The sequence below is a fragment of the Ictidomys tridecemlineatus genome, chromosome 11 (assembly GCF_052094955.1).
Source record: "Ictidomys tridecemlineatus isolate mIctTri1 chromosome 11, mIctTri1.hap1, whole genome shotgun sequence".
In the NCBI taxonomy this organism is placed as follows: domain Eukaryota; kingdom Metazoa; phylum Chordata; class Mammalia; order Rodentia; family Sciuridae; genus Ictidomys; species Ictidomys tridecemlineatus.
The window spans coordinates 99,563,232-99,588,481 of record NC_135487.1 but is presented as its reverse complement, the minus strand read 5'-3'; the positions used below and the strand labels follow the sequence as shown (position 1 = coordinate 99,588,481).

Here is a 25,250-nt window from a genome sequence, read left to right as displayed (position 1 = left end):
AGAAATGTTTTTAATTGTTTGCAAACATTTTTTCATAACAGTTTGCATTTTTTTCTCTTCATTGAAATATTCAGCAAATCTGAATTTTCTTTCTAAATAGTAATATTCAGTAGAATTAAATGGTAGCTGAGCTCTTCAAAGGAATTGTATGTACTCTGATTTGCAACACTTGCACTTCTCCCAATAATCTTGTGGCTACTTCACATTTAATAAGTGATTGTTGTAACTATATGACTCTGACTCCCTGATAAGGCATCTATGTGCAACATAGATGGTAAAGAAGTTGGAGCCTATATAAAAAGTAGATGGCAACATAAAATTATTCTCTCTATAGATTGTGTTGAATTTTTGGGTAAAAATAAATGAGTTCTTTTTCTTCTGTTTTTCAGGTCTCTGTGGTCAAACAGCTGGATATTCAAGTCATTTTGTTTCCAATGTGCCACCTACTTTAGTGGAAAAAAAGATAGAAGATCTTACAGAGTAATGGATTTTGTTTACTTATATATTTATTTTCATATGACTAATTTTATTAAGTCATTTTAATCATTATGATATTCAGATTAAAGCTATCTTTTAAAAGAGTTTCTTCATGATAAGTTAGATTACTATTTTCTCTATATAGCTTCATTGGAAATATGTAAATATTTTGATACTACCTTCAAGGATCAACAAAAGGTTTGAGAAGATTTTATTATTCTGAATGCTTTGATTGATACAGCAACAAAACTTCAAAAGACTGCAAATTGCTAATATTTAGGCAATTATATCCATAGTTTAATGTATGCTTCATTTGCAGTCCTAGAATATATAAAAAATAAAATGTATTATGTTAGCAATCCAGCTAGTCCAGAAAATGTTAGTTTTAAAAATAGTATGTCTCAGTTTCTAGAGATTATTCTATAAAACCATATTAAAACTAATTTTGAACAATATGTCTTCTTAGTTATATAAAACATGTAGCATGTTCTTATTCTTTGTTAACATTGGACATTACATAGTCAAATATGTTGTTGACTCAGTTATAGTTGCCATTATTTATTAGGCTGCTATTCTCTAATTTTATACTATCACACAGTATTAAAATATCTTCACTATTTCATTCTAAACTATCCTAACATATTTTGTAATTATCATATCTTGTATTTATTTGTGTGTTTGTGTGTGTGTTCTGCGCTTTCATATGGTACCCTTTTTAAACGCTAACCCTTTATTCTGTTTTATTTCTCTTCAAAGCATTATCTAATATTTTGGCAAATATGTCATTTTCCCACTGAAATATAATCTTTATGTAGGTAGGAAATTTATTTTTACTGCTCTAACTGTCGTTATATATTAGGAACTTGATACTTCTATTCAATGACTGTCTTGTGCACAAAAAATCATGATGCCTTTTCTTTATATTTAATTAAACTGAAATAGAAAATCCAAAACAAAAGTACAGTTTTGTAGAGATTTGTAAGACATGATGACCTTATTGGATATGGTGGATGTGATCATATGAAGAAGAAAAAAATTGTTTTACAACTTCAGATAAATGTATGATTGCAAAAGGAGCTTCAACTTCATATGACTGGTTTGTAACACAGACTATAACAACTGATTGTTTCAGACCTAAGTTTCACCTTTGATCAGTAAGAACTAATAAGGCCTATAAGATTGTTGAGAACTAAATTATATACCTTCACAATGAATATTATGAATATACAATGAATTTTAAACTTTTTACATAAAGAGGATTTTATATAAAGGACAGTTCAACTTTACATAGAATGATATCATGTTTTTGAACATTTTTATAAAAGAACTTAACTCTATAATGAATAACAGTTTATGAATTCAAAAGTACATATGATATTCTATTGTAAATGGGCAAGATAGTTAATACTTGTGGCTATACTTTCTTATCTTGAAAATTGGAATAAAGACATCTATCTTTTGCTAATTTTTTTTTAATACTGGTGATGAAACCCAGGACTTTGCACACACTAAGCAAGTACTATGCACTAAGGTACACCCACAGCTCTCTTTTAATAATCTTGAAAGTATTAAATATGTCTTTTCCAGTATATTAAACAAAAAGACACATATTTGCTTCATTCCTTTTCTCATTGTGCTAAAATTTCACGTAATAAATTTTATCATTTTAGTGATTTTTGAATTTATAACTTTTTATTGTTAAATTTTTATACATTGCTCTTAAACAGATTTCCAGAATGTTTTTGTCTTGTGGAACTGAAATTCTATATACATTAAGTAACATATCTCCCTCTCTCGTTATCCCACCATTTTACTTTCTGAATATATAAATTTGATGACTTTAAATATATCATGTAAATAGAATAATACAATCTCTCCTTTTGTAATTGGCTTATTTCACTTAATGTAATAGCATCAGTATTCATCCATGGTGTTTTATGTCACCAGTTCTAGTCCTATTTTAAGGCTAAATTTTATTCTATTATATGTGCCTACTATATTTTGTTTATCCATTCATCCCTTGAAAAACATTTGGGTTCCTTCTACTTCATGGGTATTGTGAATACTGCTTCTATGAACATAGGTGTACAAATATCTTGTATAGACCTTGATTTCATGTTTCTGTATATATGCCCAAGGTGAAATTTTTGGAATATATTGGAGTTCTACTTCATTAATATTTTTAAAGTACATAATACTGTTCTATAATATTTGTATCATTTTACACCAAAAGTACATAAAGCTTTGTAGTACTTCACATTCCTATCAAAGATATCTCTTTTTCTCTTAATTTTGTTGATAGTAACCATCATAAAGGGCTCAAGGTCATACATTGTTATGTTTGCATTTGAATTTTTCTGGTGAGTAATAAAATTGAGCATAGTTTTATATGCAATTAGCTGTTTGTGTGTAATCTTTGAAGCAATGTCTGAGTTGTTTGACTATTTTCACAGGAGTTATTTGAATTTTTTGTAGTTAAGCTGGGGAAGGAAATTCTTCCTATATTCTGATATAAACTCCTCACCAGACATCGGATTTGCAGCTTTTTGTGTGGTTCCATAGGTTACCTTTTTGCTCTTTTGGTTGGGTCCTATAATAAACACAAAATTTTAAATTTGATGTCATCCCATTTGTCTATTGTTGCTTTTGTGGACTATGGTTTTGGTATCCCATTCAACAAATCATTATCAAATGTAATAGTATGTAACTATACTTATATGTTCTTTACTGGGGTTTTATAGCTTTAGGTCTTACTTGTAGGTCTTTAATCTATTTAAAGTTAGTTTTTATATATGGTATATTCTTTTATATGTAGATACTCAGTTTTTCTATCACGGATTGTTAAAGGGATGGTCCTTTCCATTCCTGATTTCTCTTTGTATATTTTAAAAATATTTTTGTTGTTGTTTTTTTAGTTGTAGTTGGACACAATACCTTTATTTATTTATTTATTTATTTATTTATTTATTTATTTATTTAATGTGGTGCTGAGGATCAAACCCAGTGCCCTGCATGTATTAGGTAAGCATTCTATCGCTGAGCCACAATCCTAGCCCCAGATTTTAGATTTTTCTCAAGAAGGAATATATTGACCACTTTTTTGAAAGTTACCTTAGTTGATGAAAACAGTAGAACTTTTAGACCTGATTAAGCAGTGTGAATCCCTACATGTTCATCCTATCAGTACTAAAGAGTAATAAAATATAAACATAAACCATGTAGACCACAGAGTACCAATTAGTTTAATTAAATATAAAAATTTATTGTTCCAGTGACCAGACTAATTAACATGTTCATTCCCTGTGGACATTCATAGATGACAAGTCATTTCATCATCAAAGCCACTTTCTGTATTTCCCATGAGACACTCCTGTTATAAATGAAGTGGACATTTTGAATTCCATGAGATTATCACTTTTATTTTTTTTCCTTTAGGTAGACCCATATTTAAGGCCAAAACATAATCCAAAGTTTCCTTGGAAAGTCTAAAATTATGATGAATCAGGAAACTTGATGAAAGGAAAACTTAATAACCTTATATCCACTTTGTGATGAAAAAGTTTTTGCAAACAAGACTACTGTAGTTTGATAGCTAACAGCATAGCACCTGCAAACTAGAATGCTTAGAGTAAATCTTGGCTGCTATAATGGTGATAATGATTAGTTCCACATTTCCCCAAATGGGCTTAAATTGTTTCAATAAATTTTAAAATCATTTTTGTTATGTCATGCTTAAACAACTGGTCAAATCCCATTGGTAATAAAACATCTTTTTTTTTTTTTTTAGTTATTGTTTTTGTACTGGGGCTTGAACCCAGGAATTCTTTACCACTGAGCTATATCCTCAGCCTTTTAAAAATATATTTGTTTTTTGATATTTATTTTTGGTGTAGATGGACACAACACAATGCCTTTTTATTTTTATGTGGTGCTGAGGATCAAACCCAGGTCCGGTCCATGCTAGGGGAGTGCTCTACCACTGAGCCATGACCCCAGCACTCCTCAGCCTTTTTTATCTCTTATTTTGAGACAGGGTTTCACTAAATTGCTGAGATTGACATTGAATGTGCAATCCTCTTGTCTCAGCTTTTAAGTCACTGGGATTACAAGTGTGCACCACAATGCCTGGTGAAACATCTATTTTTAATTAAATTAATGCATTCAACAAATTTCAGTGTTAAGTATGTTATCCTAGTCTTCCTATAGATAGCCTTACACATCTGCACTGTCTCAGGTTGATCTTAGAATTTATCTGTTTGGAACTTTGTGTTTTTTTTACTTAAACGTTCTTGAGATTAAGGCATAGGGGCAACAGCTGGGAGGATAAGAGTAGGGACAATTTAACATCAACAAATACTTAAAAATAAGCATACAGAAAAGAAACTAAAATGTATTTTTATTTCTTGACTTCTTCATTTCTTCTTCTTCATTATAAATCCCAAATTAATAAAATTAATAATAATTAATAATGATTGGGGTTCTAAAACTTAAATCCCAAGATTATATAAAAAATATTTTGGAAATACTATACAAATTGGAAGCAGTAATTTAGGTCTCAGAGTTGCTCCAGTGCTTCTCTTACTTTCTAAATACAATATGAAAATTCAATTTTAGTAGGACTTTATTGAAGCAGTTATTGATTTAATGCGCTAGAGCCTCATCTCCATGAAATATTTATAGAGCACCTGAAATGTGTCTGTGTAATCAATTTATAGTTCCTGGAATTTTTGGAAATCTAGCCAAAACACATATTTCTAGGATAAGAATTCAGATGTCTTTTGACAAGCAAATCCATGAAACAGTAAATGATAAATCTCATTACTTATATTTTCTTAAATCAATATAATAAAGACTTGGTCTTGAAGAGAAATGTTAAATTCTGTTTGAGTTAGAAGGAGTTATGCTTAAGCTACACCCCACTAATGATTAGCTAAGAAATCATGGATAATAAGTTGAAGTGTGCTAATATCCATAACATAAAGCTAGTGATTTACTCATTAAAAAGTTAGTTACGAGTTGTAAGCACTCAGATAAAACAGAAAACAAAGATTACATGGAGTTTATTTTCTCTTGCAAAAAAACAGTGAATGAAATAGCATTATTAATAAGCTAATATATAAATGATGTTAGGTACTTCAATTTCAACAAACACAAGTAAATATAACTTGCAAATATAAAATTGTGGCAGGTAGGTTATACTACTTTAAGGAGGGTAGTTAAGGAAAGCCTATTTGATAAGATTAAATCTGGTCAGATAACTGAATAAACTAAGGAAGAAAGTCATATGACTATGCAATTAGATTCAAATAACCACAAAGAAAGAGGGAAATGCAGATATAAAAACTCAGGTAGAGTATGTTCAGCAAATCAAAATACAAATAATAAAGTAGAAAATAAGTTATATAGAACCTCATAGGTCACTTGGAAGACAAAATTCATTATTAAGCTGAATTTGAAGCTTAATTCCATATTAAGCTTCAAATTCAGCTTAATATGGACAGTCCTTGTATGTCCAATATGGTAACCACGGCACCTTAAGGGTTTCTTTAGTTGTATAACTTGTCTTATAAGCTGTGTTTTCTAAGTAAGTTATCAGCAACATGCAAATTTTCTCTAAGTTAACTTATCACAAAGATAATTGAAAGAAATGATCAGTAGAGAATTATTACAAATGGTCTAACTTTTTCTAGTATTCAGTCATATTTTTATTGAAGGATTTTAAGCATAATATATTGGAATGCTTATATTTTATCTTTTATAACAACTCTAACATTATTTTTCCTTTGCTCTTTTTCTGTACTATTTACTTTTTATTTATTTGTTTGTTATGTTTTATTGGTTCTTTTTATTTATACATAATATTAGGGCTCACTTTGATATAATTATACAAGCATGAAATATTTGCTCTAATTCAGTTTCCAGTATTTCATCTTTCTCTCCCCTCTTTCTTCCCCCTGTTCCCTTCCTTTGATTCTATTTATCTAGAAATGGCCTAATTTTTATCAAATAATGGAATATAGCCATTTTGATAGTACAATTTGTGAAAAAAATAATATTTTCTGAAATAGGAATGAAATAGTTATAAATATGTTAAAGCCAATCATAAAAATAGAACACAAATTCTAATATGTAATGAAATCCTATATTTTAATATACAAGATAAAATACTCTATTCTTTTTTATAAAGATGAATGCAATTTGATTTTAGCTAAACCCTTGGTAATTCTTCAGCACAAAGGTAATTGATTTTTTATTTTTCTGAAATATTTAGCTTTTAGTTTTATTTTGGTACAGAAGGAAAAGTAATCTCTTCTTGCAAGAAGAAAGACTTTTAATTCATTATAAGAAACACTAATTATTTTTAGACAAAAAGCCCACTATCCAATTATATTTTAAATATATATTTGTATATAAATAATCATGCACATTGCAGTAGTATTTTTTTAAGGTGGTACTGGGAATTAAATCTAGCCCTCACATATGCTAATCAAGTACTCTACCACTGAGCTATATCCCCAGCCCTGCAGTAGTATCTTTAATGCTTAAATCTTTGAGATGTAAAAAATTATACAGATTTAATGTCTACTTAGTATTCAGTATCATATGAAAGTATTCTTAATTATGTATGATCCTTTAGTATTGAACTAACAGCATCAATGAAAGGAGGCTTCAATAAGGATGTTCTGTACATTTCACTTCTAGTAGTTATTTTTGAGAGTTAAAGTTTTTAATTTAACATAAATAAATTATTTATATTAAAGATTAGTCAAATGTTAAAAATGGCTGAAAGTTATAATAGTAATTAATAAATATTATATTTTATATACATTAAGATAAATTCTTTTTTATTTTATGTCACTTGCATTTTCCAAGTTTGTCATATTTTCCTATAAGTGAAGTAACCAAAGCAAATGACTCATTAAATAGTTTTTCAAAGATTCCTTAGTATGTTCATTTAGTAAAGAGTCATGTAGGCTGTCCTATTTGTTTCAGATAGTTTCTTATTTTGATGTCCAAAATAGTCGTTGTCCGTTAATTAACAAATTTTCGAGTGCTTATAATTAAAACCATACCGGTTTATGTTGGGAGAAACAAAGTATAGAAGAATAATAAATCAATTTTCTCAACTAATATTTCCTATCTGAAGATATGATAATGGAAAAAATTAAAATCGTATTTGTGCTGTTTTCCCAAGCTTTTAAAATAACATAAAAATGTAATAGATTAAAATAAAGGATGAGGCTTCACTGGCATACATAGATGGTATACTCTATCAGCATTACTATTATTTCTACTCTATATTTTTCATTTTTTATTCAAACTTTGGACACAGTAACAGGTAAAAAATTAAAAAAATAAACAAAATATTTCCTATAGTTATATCAAGAACCCTCTGTTTTTGCCCTTAATTCTAACAAAAATTAAAATCTTTGAACAATTGCTATTATTTTCAATAAAAGATAAGGAGAATTTTACTAGGTTTAATATATTTATATTATAGAATATAAATAATGTTTTAATAGAAGATCCAATTAAAACATTGGTTTTTTTAGTTTTAAGCAAAATGAAGATATTCTTGCATTATCCACATTTGCCCTGTAAAAATATTTATTAACATATAAAAATTAACAAATAGTAAAGAGAATATTTTAAGAAAACAGTAAGATAGAAGGCTAGATTGAGATAGATTGAGAAAAATAAATACCATAAATAACACTTAAAGGTGTAAATATGTTGACACTGATATTTTCAATTAAATTGTGGATTTGCAATTGATATTTTAAAAGAAATTAGAAATTATCTTACTAATTGACAAAAGAAATTATGCAGAAATATTTTTTTCTGTGACTTGAGGGGAAGTGGTTATTAATATTCTGTAAGAAAAATTCAATCATAAAACAATGAAAAAAGACCTATTCTAGCTCTCTATTGTACTTGTCTTTAATAAAAAATCTGGAAATTATGGAGAGAAGCAGAAAGATATAGAGTGGGTAAACTTAACCAACATTTATCTGTTTTATGGTCTTTATATATCACATCATTCAGTTCAGGTTAGTTTCCAGAGCTTTGTCTCTCACCAAATAGAAAATAATTGGAAATCATAATATGAAAATAGAGCATTCTTATATATTGTTTTATTACAACATTTAAAATAACAGTTGTTTTATAGAGATTTCCAAAAAACACAGTGGGGCCTTTAATTCTTTTGAAACTCTCTCTCTCTCTCTCTCTCTCTCTCTCTCTCTCTCTCTCTCTCTCTCTCTCTCATTTTCTCTGTTTCTCCATGTTTTAAATGAAATGAGTAATACAGCATTATATTGTTTTTATAATCCATAAGTTTGCCCAATAGAACATCTCATTAGTTTACAATTCAATCAAGATACAGTGTAACATAAATAAATATATCTTTTACTAGGGTTGCCACTCCACTCAGCAAAATTCAATCATATCACCCCCCTCCCTCTTTTTGAGGTACTGGAAATTGAACCCAGGGCCTCACACATGCTGAGAGTGTGGTCTACCACTGAGCTGTTCCTCAAGGTGCTTATCCTCTATTTTCTTAATCATGTCTATGATTCTTCTCTTAACTTTCTCCAATTTATTTGCAATTTACCTCAGACACTGCTGCTGTTTTTTAATGTGAGAAATAAATTCAACCACATGTTTATATAAGAAAATTTTATTTGTATTTTTTAATTTGATAAATGTATTTTAGTTATTTTCATTTATGTCTCATGTATCTGAGGCTAAATTTACTTAATATTCTACCTTATTCTAAAGATAATTAATTAATTAATTAATATTCTACCTTATTCTAAAGTAGCTTACAATGATTCAAGCAGTAAAACAAGATAAAATACATTGAAAATGAGTTCACAAAAATAAAGCAAACACAAAAGAAGGAAATTAAAGCAAGCAGGCCTAATCAAATTGGTCACAAACTTGCCTTTCACCTTATCTAGACAAAAGTGAAAGACACTAGCAAACAAACACACACAAAGAAGAGAATAGAATCATTTGCAAAGGTAACAAAACAATACCATTTTTGTTAGAAAATCAGAATTATTTCTGAGTCTGATTTCAAATTAAGAGAAAATATTGTTATCGTATGGGTTAGGGTAGGGGGGTTGACCATAGAATGTAATGAACCAAATGCTAAGGACTATGAGTAGTAGTAATTGGGTTATAATCTGAGGAAAGTCCCTATAGGTTTATAATAATGAAGCAAAGAAGTTAGGAACACAGTAAAACCTGTATTGTGTATTCCTCCAGCAGTCCCCAGTGACTTGATTCTTTTAGGAAGGCTTTTGAAAAATATTGACAAGCTCCTGGAGTGGAGATAGATAGTGCTACTAAAATATAAACCATTTACTTCAGCAAAAGTCTAAGCATTAGAGTTTACAATCATGGAACCTTAAAAATTCCTATAGCTAACACAAATGTATGTAACACAGCACTCTATTTGTTGGGTTATGTGTATTTAGTAGGTGTTTTCTAATTAACTCCTTCTACACACTCTTTAAGTTATGTGTGGGTAGTGTTCCCATTCTGCAGAGGTATGCCCTAAAACTGAGAGATTGTGTAATTTCTAGAAACACGCAGATAGATAAGAGTGGAAGTTAATTTGAATGTGTATCTATAGACCAGCAGTAAACTGAGTTCTCTTTGCTGCATTACTTCTCAGGAGGTAAATCTGATTTAAAATTTAACCTATTTTTCTTTAGAGTGAGCTGACCATGCAAGGTCATAAATTCTCATGAAAATGATACTTTCACTTCATTTTTCATTAGTACTGATGGGTAATTTAGAATATGGATGTTATAATAATTTTAGGGTAAAAAATGAAAGTTAAATCAACCAAAAGTAAATATCTGTCTCAGCTATGCAATTATTTCAATTAAGACCTTACACTTTAGTTTTGTATAATGCAATATATGGCTGAATCCAGTTGAAGATGCATGTATATATGAAACTGATTAAGTTGATGCTGTAAATTTAAATTCAGGGATAGGTACCTAAAATAATTTGGTTCAAGAACAAGAGAGCCAGTTTTTATTCAAAACCTTAGTTCTGATTTTAAATAAAGGAATTTTCTTAGGAAAAAAAGTTAACATGTTTTTCAAAGTTTATTCTAAAAAGCTGCTTAAACTTTTATATTTTCTATAATTTAGAATATGGTAGCACACTAAATATGTTCCCATAACACAGCTTATATTATCTATACTGACATAGTTCCTTAGAAGTTTTCAGTTTTAAAATGCTTCTGAATAGTACATAATTATATAAATATTCTGGATATGTTGTAGATCTTCTAAATCATAGTGTAATGATGAAACTCTAAATTAAAATTTGATTTTTATTCAATAATTATTGCAATTATTCTAATTATTTTGCTAGTTTTTCACTTCTTAGGAGGTCAAGTAAAGCCAGTTCTTTTGTTCTGAGGAAGTTTGCCATACTTGGACACTATTCTGTAATATATTTGACTATAGTATTTGTGTTTGAAATAGATAAGTTGCTATCAACAATGTAAATTCAGGGCAATTATTTTGGTGGTCAGCCACCTTTAATTTATTCTTTTATAGTAAATATAATGGTTATGTTGTCATTTATTTTGTTTCTACCTGAATCTACATAATACTTAAATAACCTAGAAGTAGTAGAATACACAGTCCACACTACTGTGTTTTTCTCTATACCTGCTGATGAAAAGGTAATATTGTTGATTTTTTACTATGTTGAGCAAATTCATTTATTTTAAAAGTATATATACCATAGTTTCTTCCTGTATGTGCATAAAATAAAAGCAGTAGAACTAAGAAAATAAGTCCTGTGTACCCCATACTGGATAATTAATGGTATCAAACGACTGGCAAAGCTTACAAAATTTTTGAAGTCAAGATAATTTTGCCATTGTTCATTGCTACATTCCTACCACAAAGACCAGTACCTTATAAACACTGAGTATCATATTGTGTATATATATATATATATATATATATCTTATATAATTTAGAATATATATATATATATATATAATAAATAATGAATAATGCTAAATGACATTGTTCCTGATTTTAACTTATTTATTTCTAGGGATTTTCCACACCCAACTGTTTTTCACATATCCAATTTTTTTTTTTTTTGTATTAGGGATTGAACCCATGGGTGCTTAACCATGAGGTATGTACAAAGTCCTTTTTTTTTTTTTTAATTTTGAGACAGTCTCACCAAGTTGTCAAGTCTAGCCTTGAACTTGCAGTGCTCCTGCCTCAGCCTCCCAAGTCTCTGGGATTACAGGCATGCCCAACTGTGCCTGGCTTTTCCAAACATATTTTTAAGAGTGATATTTCCAACGTGCTCTTTCTTTCACACAGAATTCATTTCATTAAATGTATTCTACACATTGTGCAATGGAAGACTTCATCTTCAAAAATTCTTTCGAAGATGAAGTCTTCCATTGCACAACCGATGTGATTCTGCAATCTGTATTTGGGGTAAAATTGGGAGTTCATAACCAGCTTGAATCTAATGTATGAAATATGATGTGTCAAGAGCTTTGTAATGTTTTGAACAACCAATAAAAATTCTTTCGAATAATAAATGCTCTTTTCTTCCATTTCAAAGCTCCCATTGCCCAGAACATTTTATTAAACACAATTTTCCAATTTATCTTGTTCAGACTTTGAATATCTCATGTTTTTGGTGCACTACTATTTTCTAATATCAGCAGGTTATTTTTACTGAATTTTTAAAGATTTTTTGTTGTTTTTAGGGTAATTTTTGGTTCATAGTAAAATTAAGAGGAAAATACAGAGAGTTTGTTACTGCTATTTTTAGTGGCAGCAAAAGAAATGGTTTAGACATTACTTATTATTTTACAGTTTGCTTGAACAGTTTTTAATTATAATTAAGTAATGTTGACCAGATTTCACACAAATTAACTGAAAGAAATTTAACAAATACAATCAGAGATTTGGGGACCTCTTGGCTGGCTCACACTGCATCTTAGTCTGCTCAGACTGCCATGACAATGTTACAGACTAGGTGTCTTTAACATCAGAGATTTATTTTCTCACCGTTCTAGAGATCTGTGGAAGTCCAATATCAAGGTGCAGTAAAGTGAATGCCTGGTGAGGGCTCTCCCTTTTGGTTGAGTACTCTCATTGAGTACTCCTTTGGAGGAAGAAGGGAGCTTCCTGGTGTCTCTTCTTCTAAAGACATTAGATCAAGGCTCCACCCTTAGGACCTCATTTAACCTTATTGTTTTTCTGGAGAGCTCATATCCAAATACAGCCACAGTGGGAGATTAGGACCTTCACAAGTAAAGTTTAGACGGATGCAAACATGAAGTCCATAACACATTGGGACAGAAAAGGGAATAATAAATATTATTTTGCTTCACACTGAGTTTGCTAAAACTCCATTGCATTTCACATGTCTTAGTTGTTGATACATAGACTTATATAGGAAGAATAAAGAGAAAATTGGAGTAATAATTTCTATAATTGCATTATATGTCAAATAAAGACAAATTTGGATTTAAGCAAGAAGAGATGGTATTCAAAAGGATTATTGTAGGAAAGGTGAAAGAATGTGCTAGTGGAAGGAGGACTGTTGTAATGGTGAATTCTCTGACCAAGAGTTCTGCAAATATCTCAAAGTTTAGGGAGAAAGGGATTTTCTTTTACAGGGAGGAGTAAATGAGGCTAGAAAGAATTGGGTGTGGGGAAAGTAAGATGACCATCAAATAAAGTATATATTAGAGAATGTTTTACCCAGACATCAGCCTATTTTATCAGGGAACTAAAGAAGAGGTTGTATGAGGTATTGGTGTAATGGGGGGATTGGGGTAAGTGGGGGTTGGGGGTCAGCCTAAGGGGATCAAGGAAAGAGAAAATGTAACCCATTAAGTCTACTGAGTCACCAAGTTTTTAAAAAGTATGGCTAACAAAAAATTGATTTGATTTTATCAATCATTAGTGATAAAACAATTCACCTAATCATTCATAAAATACAGAATTGAAATGTGTTTGGCTTCCTTATAAATAAACCAGGGACCACCCTGAGTCTTATATAAGTCATGGTAGGAAGGCTGAATTCTTTGCAGTCAGTGGTTTCTCTGAACAAAGAAGGGTAGGAGGACTCCTAATTATCACTGTTTTCAAGGAACACAAGGCACAGGTAAAATTCACTAGTTAGCTCTAAGAGGAAATTTTGCCTGAATCCAAGTTTGGTATTTTACAGGAAATGTAATTAATAAGCATGCTATTTTTTAAATTAATTTTTAAATTTTATATATGAGAACAGAATGGATTACAATTCTTATTACATCCATAGAGCACAAGAGATTTTTCATATCTCTGGTTGTATACAAAGTATATTCACACTAATTCATGTCTTCATATACGTATTGTGGATAATAATGTCCATCACATTCCACCATCATTTCTAACCCCATGACCCTTCCTTCCCCTCCCACCCCTCTCCCCTATCTAGAGTTCATCTATTTGTCTCATGCTCCCTCTCCCTACCCCACTATGAATCAGCCTCCTTATATTAGAGAAAACATTCGGCATTTGGTTTTTTGGGACTGGCTAACTTCATTTAACATTATCTTTTCTAACTCCATCCATTTACCTGAAAATGCCATGAGTAATTTATATTCCTTGCTTTGTGTCCAGGAAACACCATTGTTTTATAGATACCAAAATTATGTGTGTTTTTGAGTCAGATAATAAATTACTCAGTAATTATAAAATTATAAAATATAGGCCCTATCCCCAGTCCCAACCCCCCAAAATAGTCTAGGTTCCTTTGAATTAAGCTTTATAAAACTAAGGAATACTTCCAAAAATAATTATCATGCAAAATCAATGATAAGGGAGAGAAAAGATATAGAAGAACTTTCTATGTATTTTGGAAATTGTCCCTTTTCAGATATTTGGATTGCAAATATTTTCTCTCACTGTGGTGGTGCCCTTCTTGTTTTGCTGAGTTTTCTTTTGTGCTACATAAGTTTTATAGCTAGTAGTATTCCCATTTAGATATTTGTGTTTCTGCTACCTGTGACTTTGTTATCATACTAAAGAAAGCATCCCCAAAACCAAGGTCAAGACATTTACTTCTATGTGTTTTTCTAGATTTTGTGGTTTCAGACCTTATATTCAATTATAAATTCATATTTAGTTACTTTTTGTATAGGGCAACATCCCCTGTCCCCTGCCAAAAATGGCCATAGGACTTGACTAGACATTTCTCAAAAGAATACATGCAAATGGACAACAGGTATGTGAAAAGTGCTCAACATGTCTAATTATCATTAGAATACAAACAGAAACCACAATAAGATATCACCTTACAACTATTAGGATGGATGTTACCAAAAGAGAAAAAAGAAACGTTTTGGTAAGGTTGTGGAGAAAATGGACCAATTACACACTGAAATATCAGGCCATATAAGCACAGTGGAAAACAGAATGGAGGTTCCTCCAAATTAGAAAATATAATTACCATATGATCCAGCACCTCACTTCTAGGTATATATCTAAAAGAGCTGAAATCAGGATGCTGAAAAAATATCTACATGTCCACGTTCATTGCAGTGTTATTCACAATAACCTCATTATAGGATCAACAAATGCATCCACAGAAAGATGAGTGGGTAAAATAATGTGAGATATATATATATATATATATATATATATATATATATATATATATATACAATATATTGAATGAATGTATAAATGAATAAGTAAAATCTTCCCACTTAACTCTTACCTGAGTTTTCCTGTAATTTTGTTATATAACTGTATACCCAGCTTAATTGTTTTACATTTTTTTTTAATTTCTGAATATATAGACTTACATGTGGATATTTTTTCCTAAAAAAAATTGAAGGGGAGGAGATGGATAATTAAAAGATTTTTTAAAAATTATGACTATATTGTTTTTATTATGTGTACTCTAAGTAATTCAAACTAAATAATAAGAAAAATCACAAAAATGTTTAAGTTATACCACCTGAACCTAAGCATTATTAACATTGTGTAAACATCTTCATAGACATCTCTTTTGTTTCTGAAGATATAAATATTATAGATTAGATAGAGACCATTTCACATTATCTCTCTTTAAATATGTTTACATATATTTATATATACATATCCACATAGATATGTGTGCATATGTGAAATAAACACATGCATACATAATGAAATTATATATATGCAATATATGTAATAAAGATAGATGTAGAAAATGCCTAATAAATAAATATGGATAATAGGTTGAAGATAGGATTTTACAAAATGTGCTTTTATAAAAAAGTATTAAGTTGGACCTATGGCACACACATGTAATCCCAGCAGCTGGGAGGCTGAGTCAGGAGGATCACAAATTCAAGGCCAGCCTCAACAATAGCAAGGCACTTAGCAGCTCAGTGAGATGCTACAAAATAGGGCTGGGGATGTGGCTCTTTGGTTGAGTGCCTCAGAGTTCAATCCCTGGTACAAAAAAACGTATTAAATTCAGGTTTCCATAAGAAAAAACTTTAGGAAGAATTTGAATTAGGATACATTCTTTTTATCATAGATATATTTCATCCCAAAAGTTCCAAGAAAATAATGTTCAGGAAGAAGGCATTATTGCATGTTTTAAATGTTATCATTTATTTTAGACTTCATTGATTTATAATTCTCTGAAATCTTAAAGGAATTAGTACAGCAATTTTTCATTCTACATCTATTTTTTTCTTAATGTGATTCTGCAGTATTGCACTGAAACACAGTTGAAAATACAGACTTAACAGAAATGTATCTTCATTGTAGCACAGCATACAGTTAATCCATACATACATGAGGAATTTCCTCCAACGATATCAAATAATGCCAAAAGGATCTGCAGAAGATATAAATTCTTAAACTAAAGGAATGGGACAGCTAGCCCACATTTTACAATTTTTTTTAAATCATCTACTCAAATTTGTTTGATTTTGATTTGTGATTCAGTTGTACCAGTAATATGCTTTACTAATAGTTTTACAAATTAATTAAATATTTTTAATTAGATTCAAGGAAGAAACCTGTTAATGCAAATACTAGAACCAAATTTCTAGCTACAATCATAATATCAATAATTATAATTTGTGAACTCCTTTCTATCTGGAAAAATGTGTAAAGATTTTTGTAAAATCTTTAGTTCACTGAATGCACACAAAACTTCATATAAGGAATGATGTTTTCATTTTGTATTTAAGGAAACTGAGACTTTAAGAGCTTACAATTATTTGTCTAAGATTATGTCATTGATGTGTAAAAGGTGAAAACTGAATCCAAGCTTTGTGCTCTTCAATGCTATGTTACTACTGTTTGCATCTTGATTCTTCTCAAGAATCTCATCAGAAACAATTCTGTGAGATGAAGAAGCCATGAGTGTGGGATGATGAGAGAAAAGGAGAATGAACAGTTTTCAACTGAACTCATCTATAAAATGTGAAAACAAATGGACAGTGCATTTCACTACCATTGGCAGTGTCCCCTGGCATACAATCGCATAGCCATTTCCTCCAAAGTTTAATATCCTGATTGTTCCTGTAATAAGGGCAAGCCAAGCACATGCCAAACTCTTAAGGCAATTTATTTTTAACAGAGCAGAAAGTAGGTCAATTTGATATCTTAAGCAAAAGTTATTTCCAGATGTGTTAGAGGATTTTAGAATATGTTATCTACCCAAGAAAATATTTCACAGTTGGACTCCACAAGGAGAATTGAATGTATAGGCAATGTAAACATATTTGTCACATATAGTTAAACACTAAACATTGAAATGTTCATAAATAATTTATGTGCATTCCAGTATTAATCTACAAGAAATTGCCATATGTAGAAAAATAGAAAACAAATATTTATATAGTAGTAAATTGTATTTTCAATTAAAATCAAGTTATACAATTGGAAGAATTTCAATTTTCAGAAAATTACCCGTTAGTTAATATTATATCTGCTTTTTCTATGATTATTCTGATATGACATGGTATATTTCTTAGCTGATTGTGTTCATCTAAATAGTTTCTGATATTTGCATGAAATATTTTTTATCTTAACCTTGTAAACTTACCAGCAAAATATGTCAACATTTTCTCATTGCTATAATGCCCTCAGGATCTTTGTACCCTTAAAAAAAATCAGGTATTCTAATCCTATACCATAGCATGTAGCTCTTCCAGGTATTTCAGACATAGGTGGGAGGTGTAATTTATGACATTGACTATGTGAGGTCAAGAGTCCAAAGACCCCCTTGGCTCCTTTAACGCATAGACAGCTTTATTTGTACAACATATCGGCCTTTCCCATGAGCCACATAAAAGCTTAAATGGTATCATAAATTCAAAAATCTAGACTTAAATAGGACATGATTGATGACCTTTTTCTACCTTATTTGACTTCCAGCATCACTGGGAGTTAAATGCTGAAAAAAAAACTCTTTTATTTTGTTGTTGTTCTTTCCTTCAAGGGTTCATGTTCAGTAAACATTAGCAAAAACCAGGCTGCCATCATTTTTTATTTCCTAAACGTCATTTCAAGTTGAGGGTGATGTTTTTCCCCTAGTAAACCCATCGTAATGTCATGTTTTTACTTTGTTTGATTTATAGGATTTTGGATCGCTATGTTCAGGATCAAATTCCTGGTGCCAAGGTGGTGGTAGAATCCATTGGTGCTCGCCGGCACGGGGATGCCTTTTCTTTAGAAGATTACAGCAAATGTGACCTGACTGTCTATGCAATTGATCCCCAAACCAACAGAGCCATTGACAGAAATGAACTTTTTAAGTAAGTATATTTTATTATCATTTTTCATCATTCTGGTTATGATAGCACCCTGGGTAATTGTAATTTAATTATAAGTACTTAAAGTTTAAAACACACCAAAATGTTGTTGCAAGTGAAGTGCAAGTAATAAATCACAGAGAAAATCTAGGTTCCTCACCAGTAAGTTTTCAAGTCCAAGTATGAACTACAGTGACTTCAGAATATATGGGTAACAAAGGATCTATTATATGCAAGAAATAACTCTTTGAGGTCACTTTAGGACTGGGTACATAAACTCAATGGTAGAGTGCTTGCCTAGAGTGTAAGGTAATGGGGTTGATCCTCAGAATACAGAAAAGAAGAAAAAAAAGAAGAAGAAAGAAAAAGAAAAGAGAGAGAGAGAGAGAGAGACAGACAGACAGACAGCGCACATTCCCTTCATGTTAGGGCCTCATTCTTACTCTAAGACTGTGCCTGTTTGAGAGGAAAATACAGATTCCTAAAGCAGCAGTTTCCCTGCAACAATTCAGTAGATTTGACTGTTAAGATGAAATCTAGCTTTCTAAGAAGTCTGTTGAGTCAACAACTCAAAAATCATGTTTATACTACATATTTTCCCCCCTTGATTTGGGAGTGGAGAACAGAGGTAAAAATCACACCCATTTAAGACTATACCTATGTGTATTTCATCCCAGTGTAACCTTAGAGTGAACTTGAATATTTGAGTTAAATATCCTTAAAAAATGGAGGTCAGAATCTAATAAAATGCTGCTGCATATTTTCTATTGGATTTTATTCTAGCAGTTGAATCTTAAAAAAAATTTATCTTTTTCTGCTTTACTCTAGTGACATCTAGTGTCTAACAGATTCTTGGACTATAATTCAATGTTCAATGTAAACATTTTTAATTTAAAATATATGTTGAATATGAGATCATATACATATATTCAAAATATTTATTTGTGTATTTACATACTTACACAAAATTTATTCCCAAAGTCATGGTTTCAGAATTTAAATTTGTCTATACATACCAACCAGCTTAGAAACATGTTCATGTTCAAATTTACACGTATCATATATGTCTACATACGTTTGTTTATTTAGAAAGTACCTACTTATTCATTTTTACTAAAATCCATAAACTCTCAGTTTAGTTTTAAGTCTGTTCATCAACAACAATTCTTTGCTTCTATTTTAGCAAGAACATAATGATTTGATATCAATGTAATTTTAAAAAGCCATTGTTATTAAGTTTGTTATTTAAAAATTTATTTTAAGAGATTTTAATGCAAGTCAGTACACTTATCACTGTGTGGAAATAGAGATGACTGAAGCGGTAACTCCTTCAGGCTATATAATCACTCTCCAAATGAAGTAACATTTAGACCTACAAAGCCAATTTTGTGCATTTTATTATTTTAAAAATTTATATGGGGCTAAATTACAGAAAGTCTTTCTGTTGTAAATATTAGAATTTTTCTTCTTTTAAAAATGTTCATCCTTTTTCTCTGTTTTCTATGTAAACTTGTTTTATCTTAAAATTTGATAATAGATTGAGTTTAGAATGATTTTCCTAAGTGTAAAAAATCTATTTTGGGGGGACATATGCCTGGTTTTAAAAAGAAAAATAATAGGAATTATAATTTGAATTATACCATCAAACACGTTAGGGATACAATATTTGGAAAAAAACAGTAGAGAATACTGATGAATTTTAAAAACATAGTTTATGCTGAGAAGAGGGTAGAGTTGCCATGAATTATTAAAATTTAGCCTTACCAGTATTTATCTTGAACCCCAGTATCTGAGAAATACTGGTCTCATTTAACATTTTAATTGTTCCTTGAAATACTTTACAATAAAATTTTATACACACAGGATTTCCAAGGCTGCTAATGTACATGTATAATCATTAATAATGATTAATAATAAAAGTTACTGAAAATTTAGTTTTTAACACTGGACAAGTATTCCAGAATATTAAATTGTTATCTAATCTCCAGGGCAGTGGATATAGGGTTATTCTTTCAATTTTTCTTTCTCCTTAAATCTAAGTAACTGAAGATGTTGGAATTCTCAGGTCATATGATTAGAAACAAATAATAATAAAATCAACAATAATAATTACTTTAGTATGTTAACCTTAATATTATAAAATGGATTTAAGTTAATCAAAAACAAAAAAATAAAACACTTTACAGACATGGAGATGACTGAAATGATTCTTAATGACATGTAAATGATTTGTATTGCTTGGCAAGTCTATTGGTATTTTGATTTTTTTTGTATTTGTGGATATGTGAGTTGATTAATTCTCTGTAATAAATATATATCACTTTTATCTTGTTTTGAACTTATTGTACCCACATTTTTGTTTGTTTCTTTATTTTGGGTATTTTTATTGTTTTTATTTCTAGAATATTCCTCAGAATTTTCTCTTCAAATACTTACCTTTTAAACCATTTTTGAGATGCAATTCCATGTAATTACCCACTTAACGTGGTGTTTAATCCAGTAGTTCTTAAGTGTTCAGAGTTGTGCAACCATTACCATAATCAATTTGAGAACATTTTATCACATAAAAGGGAAATTTATTAAAATTATTTGTTATTTTTGATTTCTCCAAACTGGACTCAAATAACCATCATCTACTTTTTGTGTATTATATTTGCCCAGTCTAGAACCATTTTTGAAATACTCCTCTTAGATAAGAATGAGTATTGTGGAAATGGTTATAATACCCCAATCTGCAGATTGAGTACAATCCCTTTCAAAATAGTGATAGCCTTCTTCACAGAGATATGGGGAAAAAAAGAGTCCAATTTCATGTGGAAATAGAAAAGATCTGAATAGCCAAATTAATGTTAAGCAAAATGAACAAACTCAGTACACTACCTGGCTTCAAAATATACTGTAAAACATGCTACTGCCATCAAAACACACATAGACCAATGAACAGAACACAGAGTCAGAAATAGGTCTACACCTTTACATCCACCTGCTTCTTGACAAAGACAACAATAATTTAGACTTGGGGAAAGAACAGTTTTCAATAAATGTTGCTAGTAATACTGAGGATCTTCACATAGTTGTTAAGCCCATTTCCTCTTTATTCCCTTTCTGGGACTGCAATCAGAATCCAGTTTTCCTTATGCTGTTTGTATCTCTATTCTGGTGCTCCACCCCTCCCACTGTTATCTTTGTATTTTAGTTAGTTTGGATACTTTTTCTTGCCCTATTTTTAAGTTATGGATTCATCTATGTAAGCCTATTGATGAGTTCATTAAAGAAATTCTTCATCTTAATGTTGTTTTAAATAGAAATCTTTAGCATTCCCATTAGATTATTTTTTATAGTTTCCAACATTGTACAGAATCTCTCCATGTTCATGTATGCTTTCCACTTTCTCCTGAATTCTATTGTGTATTCTTCAGAGTAGTATCCAAGTTCCTTTCTGGTATTTCCAATATCTAGGTTATCTGTGTCTGGTTCTCTTATTTTATTTCTTACTTGACTAGTGTGCTTCTTTTCTTTTATAGTCTAATTGTGTTTTATTTGGTTGACTACCAGATATGTAAAACAGTAAGAACTAATGGGGAGTTTACATCAGTACATGCACACATCCCCTTTTCTGTTGAGTAAATCTATTCAGGAGTTATATTTTGGAACAGTCATTAATTTCAGTGTGTTACAAAGTTCACATTTTCTCCTGGTGGAATGTGGTTGACACATTCTTAGAATAGAGACTAAAGTGCTGGGGTGTTCTCATACTCCTTCCTTGACCCTTCCCTGCTAATGGTCCCTGCAGTCCTCTGCTATGGAGAGAGTCCTCCCCTTCCTCTTTTCTCTCTAGCAGTATTATGCTTCTCTTCCATGTGGCTTGGTTCCAATCTTAATCCAAGGATGGGTGTGGGATGGGGGTTCCTTTGATTATCATCTATGAAAACCAGATAGGTTTCAGAAAAGACATCCCCATTGCCTTATGTTGCAGTATGAAAATTTAAGTTAAGGATATATGTACTTTCAAAACCAAAATTGAATTATCTGGATCATTATTTCTTATATTGGAAGACTAATCTAGCTAATCCTTATGTAGCTGTGTTCAGACATTGGGCTGGTGTTTTTCAGATTTTGCCCTCTCCATCTTATGACAGCCACACATTGCATTGGATAAGGTTTTTTTGTTTTTTTGTTTTTCTTTGCCAAGTGTGAGTCCTTTGTATTTCCCCAACCAGCATGAAACCTCTACTTTGCACTGTTTCAGAAGATAAGAGGCCCAGGGGACCTACTGTTCCTCTTTTAGGTATAGTCAATTTTGGTTTACGCAAAAGTAAAACGTACACCTTCACCTGAACTCTAGGGAAGGGGATAGTTTACGCGTGTGAGATCATTTCTGGGAAATGGCCTCGTGTTTCTGCCCATGCCACAGCTTTAACGGATTCTTTCTTTCCTGTTCTTGCACCATGAATGAAATTTTTCTCTTGTCTCTTATCTCGTTCCTAATCTCTCTTGTATACATCCATGGAAAAGAGTTTCAGAGGGAGTAAAAATGCCTCTTTATTTGTGGGTTTCTGTTGCTTTAATCTTACAAGGAATATACACATACTAGTTTATCAAAATATTAGCTTATTTTTTTCTCATTTTCTTTTATGGCTTTATAAAATACATCTCATTTGCCTGATAAAATTCCAAAGAGCAATAAAACAAAATTCACCATGTTGTAAGAAAAAAAATGTTTTGACTCAAAAATATTTAACTAGTCAAACTGCTCTAAATGTACAAAAAGTAGATCAGTAGTCTAGATAACAGTTCAAAGGGGAACACCTGTATGAATAAGAATTCTTCTTACATGGTTTGAACAAGAGTCCAATAAATTGAGATCTGTCAAATCAATTCCATTAGAAAGGGGCAGATTATCCCTGCAAGTAATGATCATCTTCTGGTTCTGATCTTTCCCAGTTTAAAAAAATATATACTTCTTGTGATTCAATTCTTAATCTATACTTCATTGAGAATATATTTCTTTATCTGATAAAAATATCAAACAAAATGATTAAAACTTTATTATATTGTTCTACATGTAAAAATCATCTAGGAAAATTGTTATACAAGGTTTATTTTTCATCTATAAATACCATATATGTTTTTAAAAGGCATCCTAATTGTATTATATTTCAGTATGAAAATTTAAGTTAAGAAAGTATGTAGCTTTAAAACCAAAATTGAATTATCTGGGCCATTAGGTTTCTTAAATTGGAAGACTAATAAACTAGCTATCGGAATTCATCTGATACCAAGCATCTTGTTTTCATATATGAAAGTTCTGAACAGGGTTTTAAATAAATTTAAAATTTGCATGGTCATGCTGAAAATTAGAACAAATAGTTTCAAAAAGGCATAAATACACTGTAAAAGTGCAAAAACATGACATTTGACTATTTTTAAATTTGATATAAGAGAAAATTATGTGTGTTCTGGGGAATTGTGGATGTTTTCCTATAATGTACGGTATGTTGCTTAAATCAAGTTAAACGTACCTATCTTAAACATATCATTTCCTCATAGTGAAAATATTCAGAATCCTTTCTTCAAGCTTTTTGAAATATAAAGTCCATAATATTTATGGTAATCCTACTATGCAAGAAATAATTAGAATATTTTACTTGTACCTGATGCCAGGGGCCACTCCTATAATCCCAGCCTCTTGGGAGGCTGAGGCAGGAGGATCAAGAGTTCACAGCTAGTCTGAGCAAAAGCAAGATTCTAAGCAACTCATTGAGACTCTGTCTCTAAATGTAACACAAAATAAGGATAGGGGTATGGCTCAGTGGTCAACCTTTCCTCATTTTCTCATCTTTCTGCTCTCCCTAGCCTTTGGTAACTACCATTTTATATTTTGATGATGAAATTTAGAGCCATTTAAAGCTTTTTTTCACAAGTCTTTATGTTTTCCATGGTTTTCAACTTAAGGATGGTAATTTTGTATTAGTAAACACAATTTTAAAATATTTTTACTCTTTTATGCTTTATAATCAAAATTTTATAACAGCATTTTTAATTAAAAAATGATTTTTTAGTATACCTAGACCTTAGCCGTGAGTACAGTTGCTTTGCATCACAGAGCCATGTGTAATTTTCCTTTACTTGAAATATTTCATTTTTTCCAATTTTAAATATTAAAACATTGGACTTTAAATAAAAAAAATCCTAAAGAATTAAGAATAACTTAAACATCTTGTGGTTCTGTAGTATTAAGAATATAAGTGTACTGATTTTAATATTTATAAAAGACTGTAAAGAAGTTACCCAGGAATTTTGAAAAAATATACTGCCTGCTAATCACAGTATAAAATATATAGCCAAATAATAAGATTAAGTGATAATTATTCCTTGATTCTCCTCGACAGTGTAATATCTATAGTTAACATAGTGTTATTTAGAGGAAAGATTTTCGAGAATAATTGGATTAACTTGGCCACTATTTCTTGTCTTCCTGACTACAATAATTTCTACCTGTATCATTGATTTAATCTTTTTTCCCAGGCAGAAAAAATATTTGTTCATGTTCTTCCTATAAAACATTGTTTCACTTTGAGGTTTGAGAATGTTGGCATTTAAGATGATGTGGTAGAAAACGTTTATTGTGAATCTCAAGATTTAGGTTGGAGTCTTAGACTTATTTCCATAATGGTGTCAGAATCTGGGCTGTAGTCCATCAGTATTGTGTGTCTTCAAGATCATCTTGAAGACACAAGAGAAAATGAATGAATATAATTTTAAACAGTGCTGTCTACTTTGGAATATTATATTATACTCCATCTGAATACCTTAATGATGTCAATTATTTTGATGTTGGAGGTTTAGTGATATTGAAAGTAAGGGACATTATCATTAACAGCATTGATTTATACAGATATATACTTAACTCTTCTTTATTGTTGATTCTTCTTATACATTA

At 30.5% G+C, this 25,250-nt stretch overlaps 1 protein-coding gene across 1 annotated transcript in view; it reads left to right on the top strand.

Moving 5' to 3' along the window:
• LOC120885679 (protocadherin-15-like) overlaps positions 1 to 25,250 on the top strand; it is a 189,507-nt gene that overhangs the window by 142,300 nt on the left and 21,957 nt on the right. Inside the window, 3 exon segments of the mRNA XM_078027797.1 lie at positions 390 to 425; positions 428 to 480; positions 18,134 to 18,310. Coding sequence (XP_077883923.1) covers positions 390 to 425; positions 428 to 480; positions 18,134 to 18,310 — 266 coding nt within the window.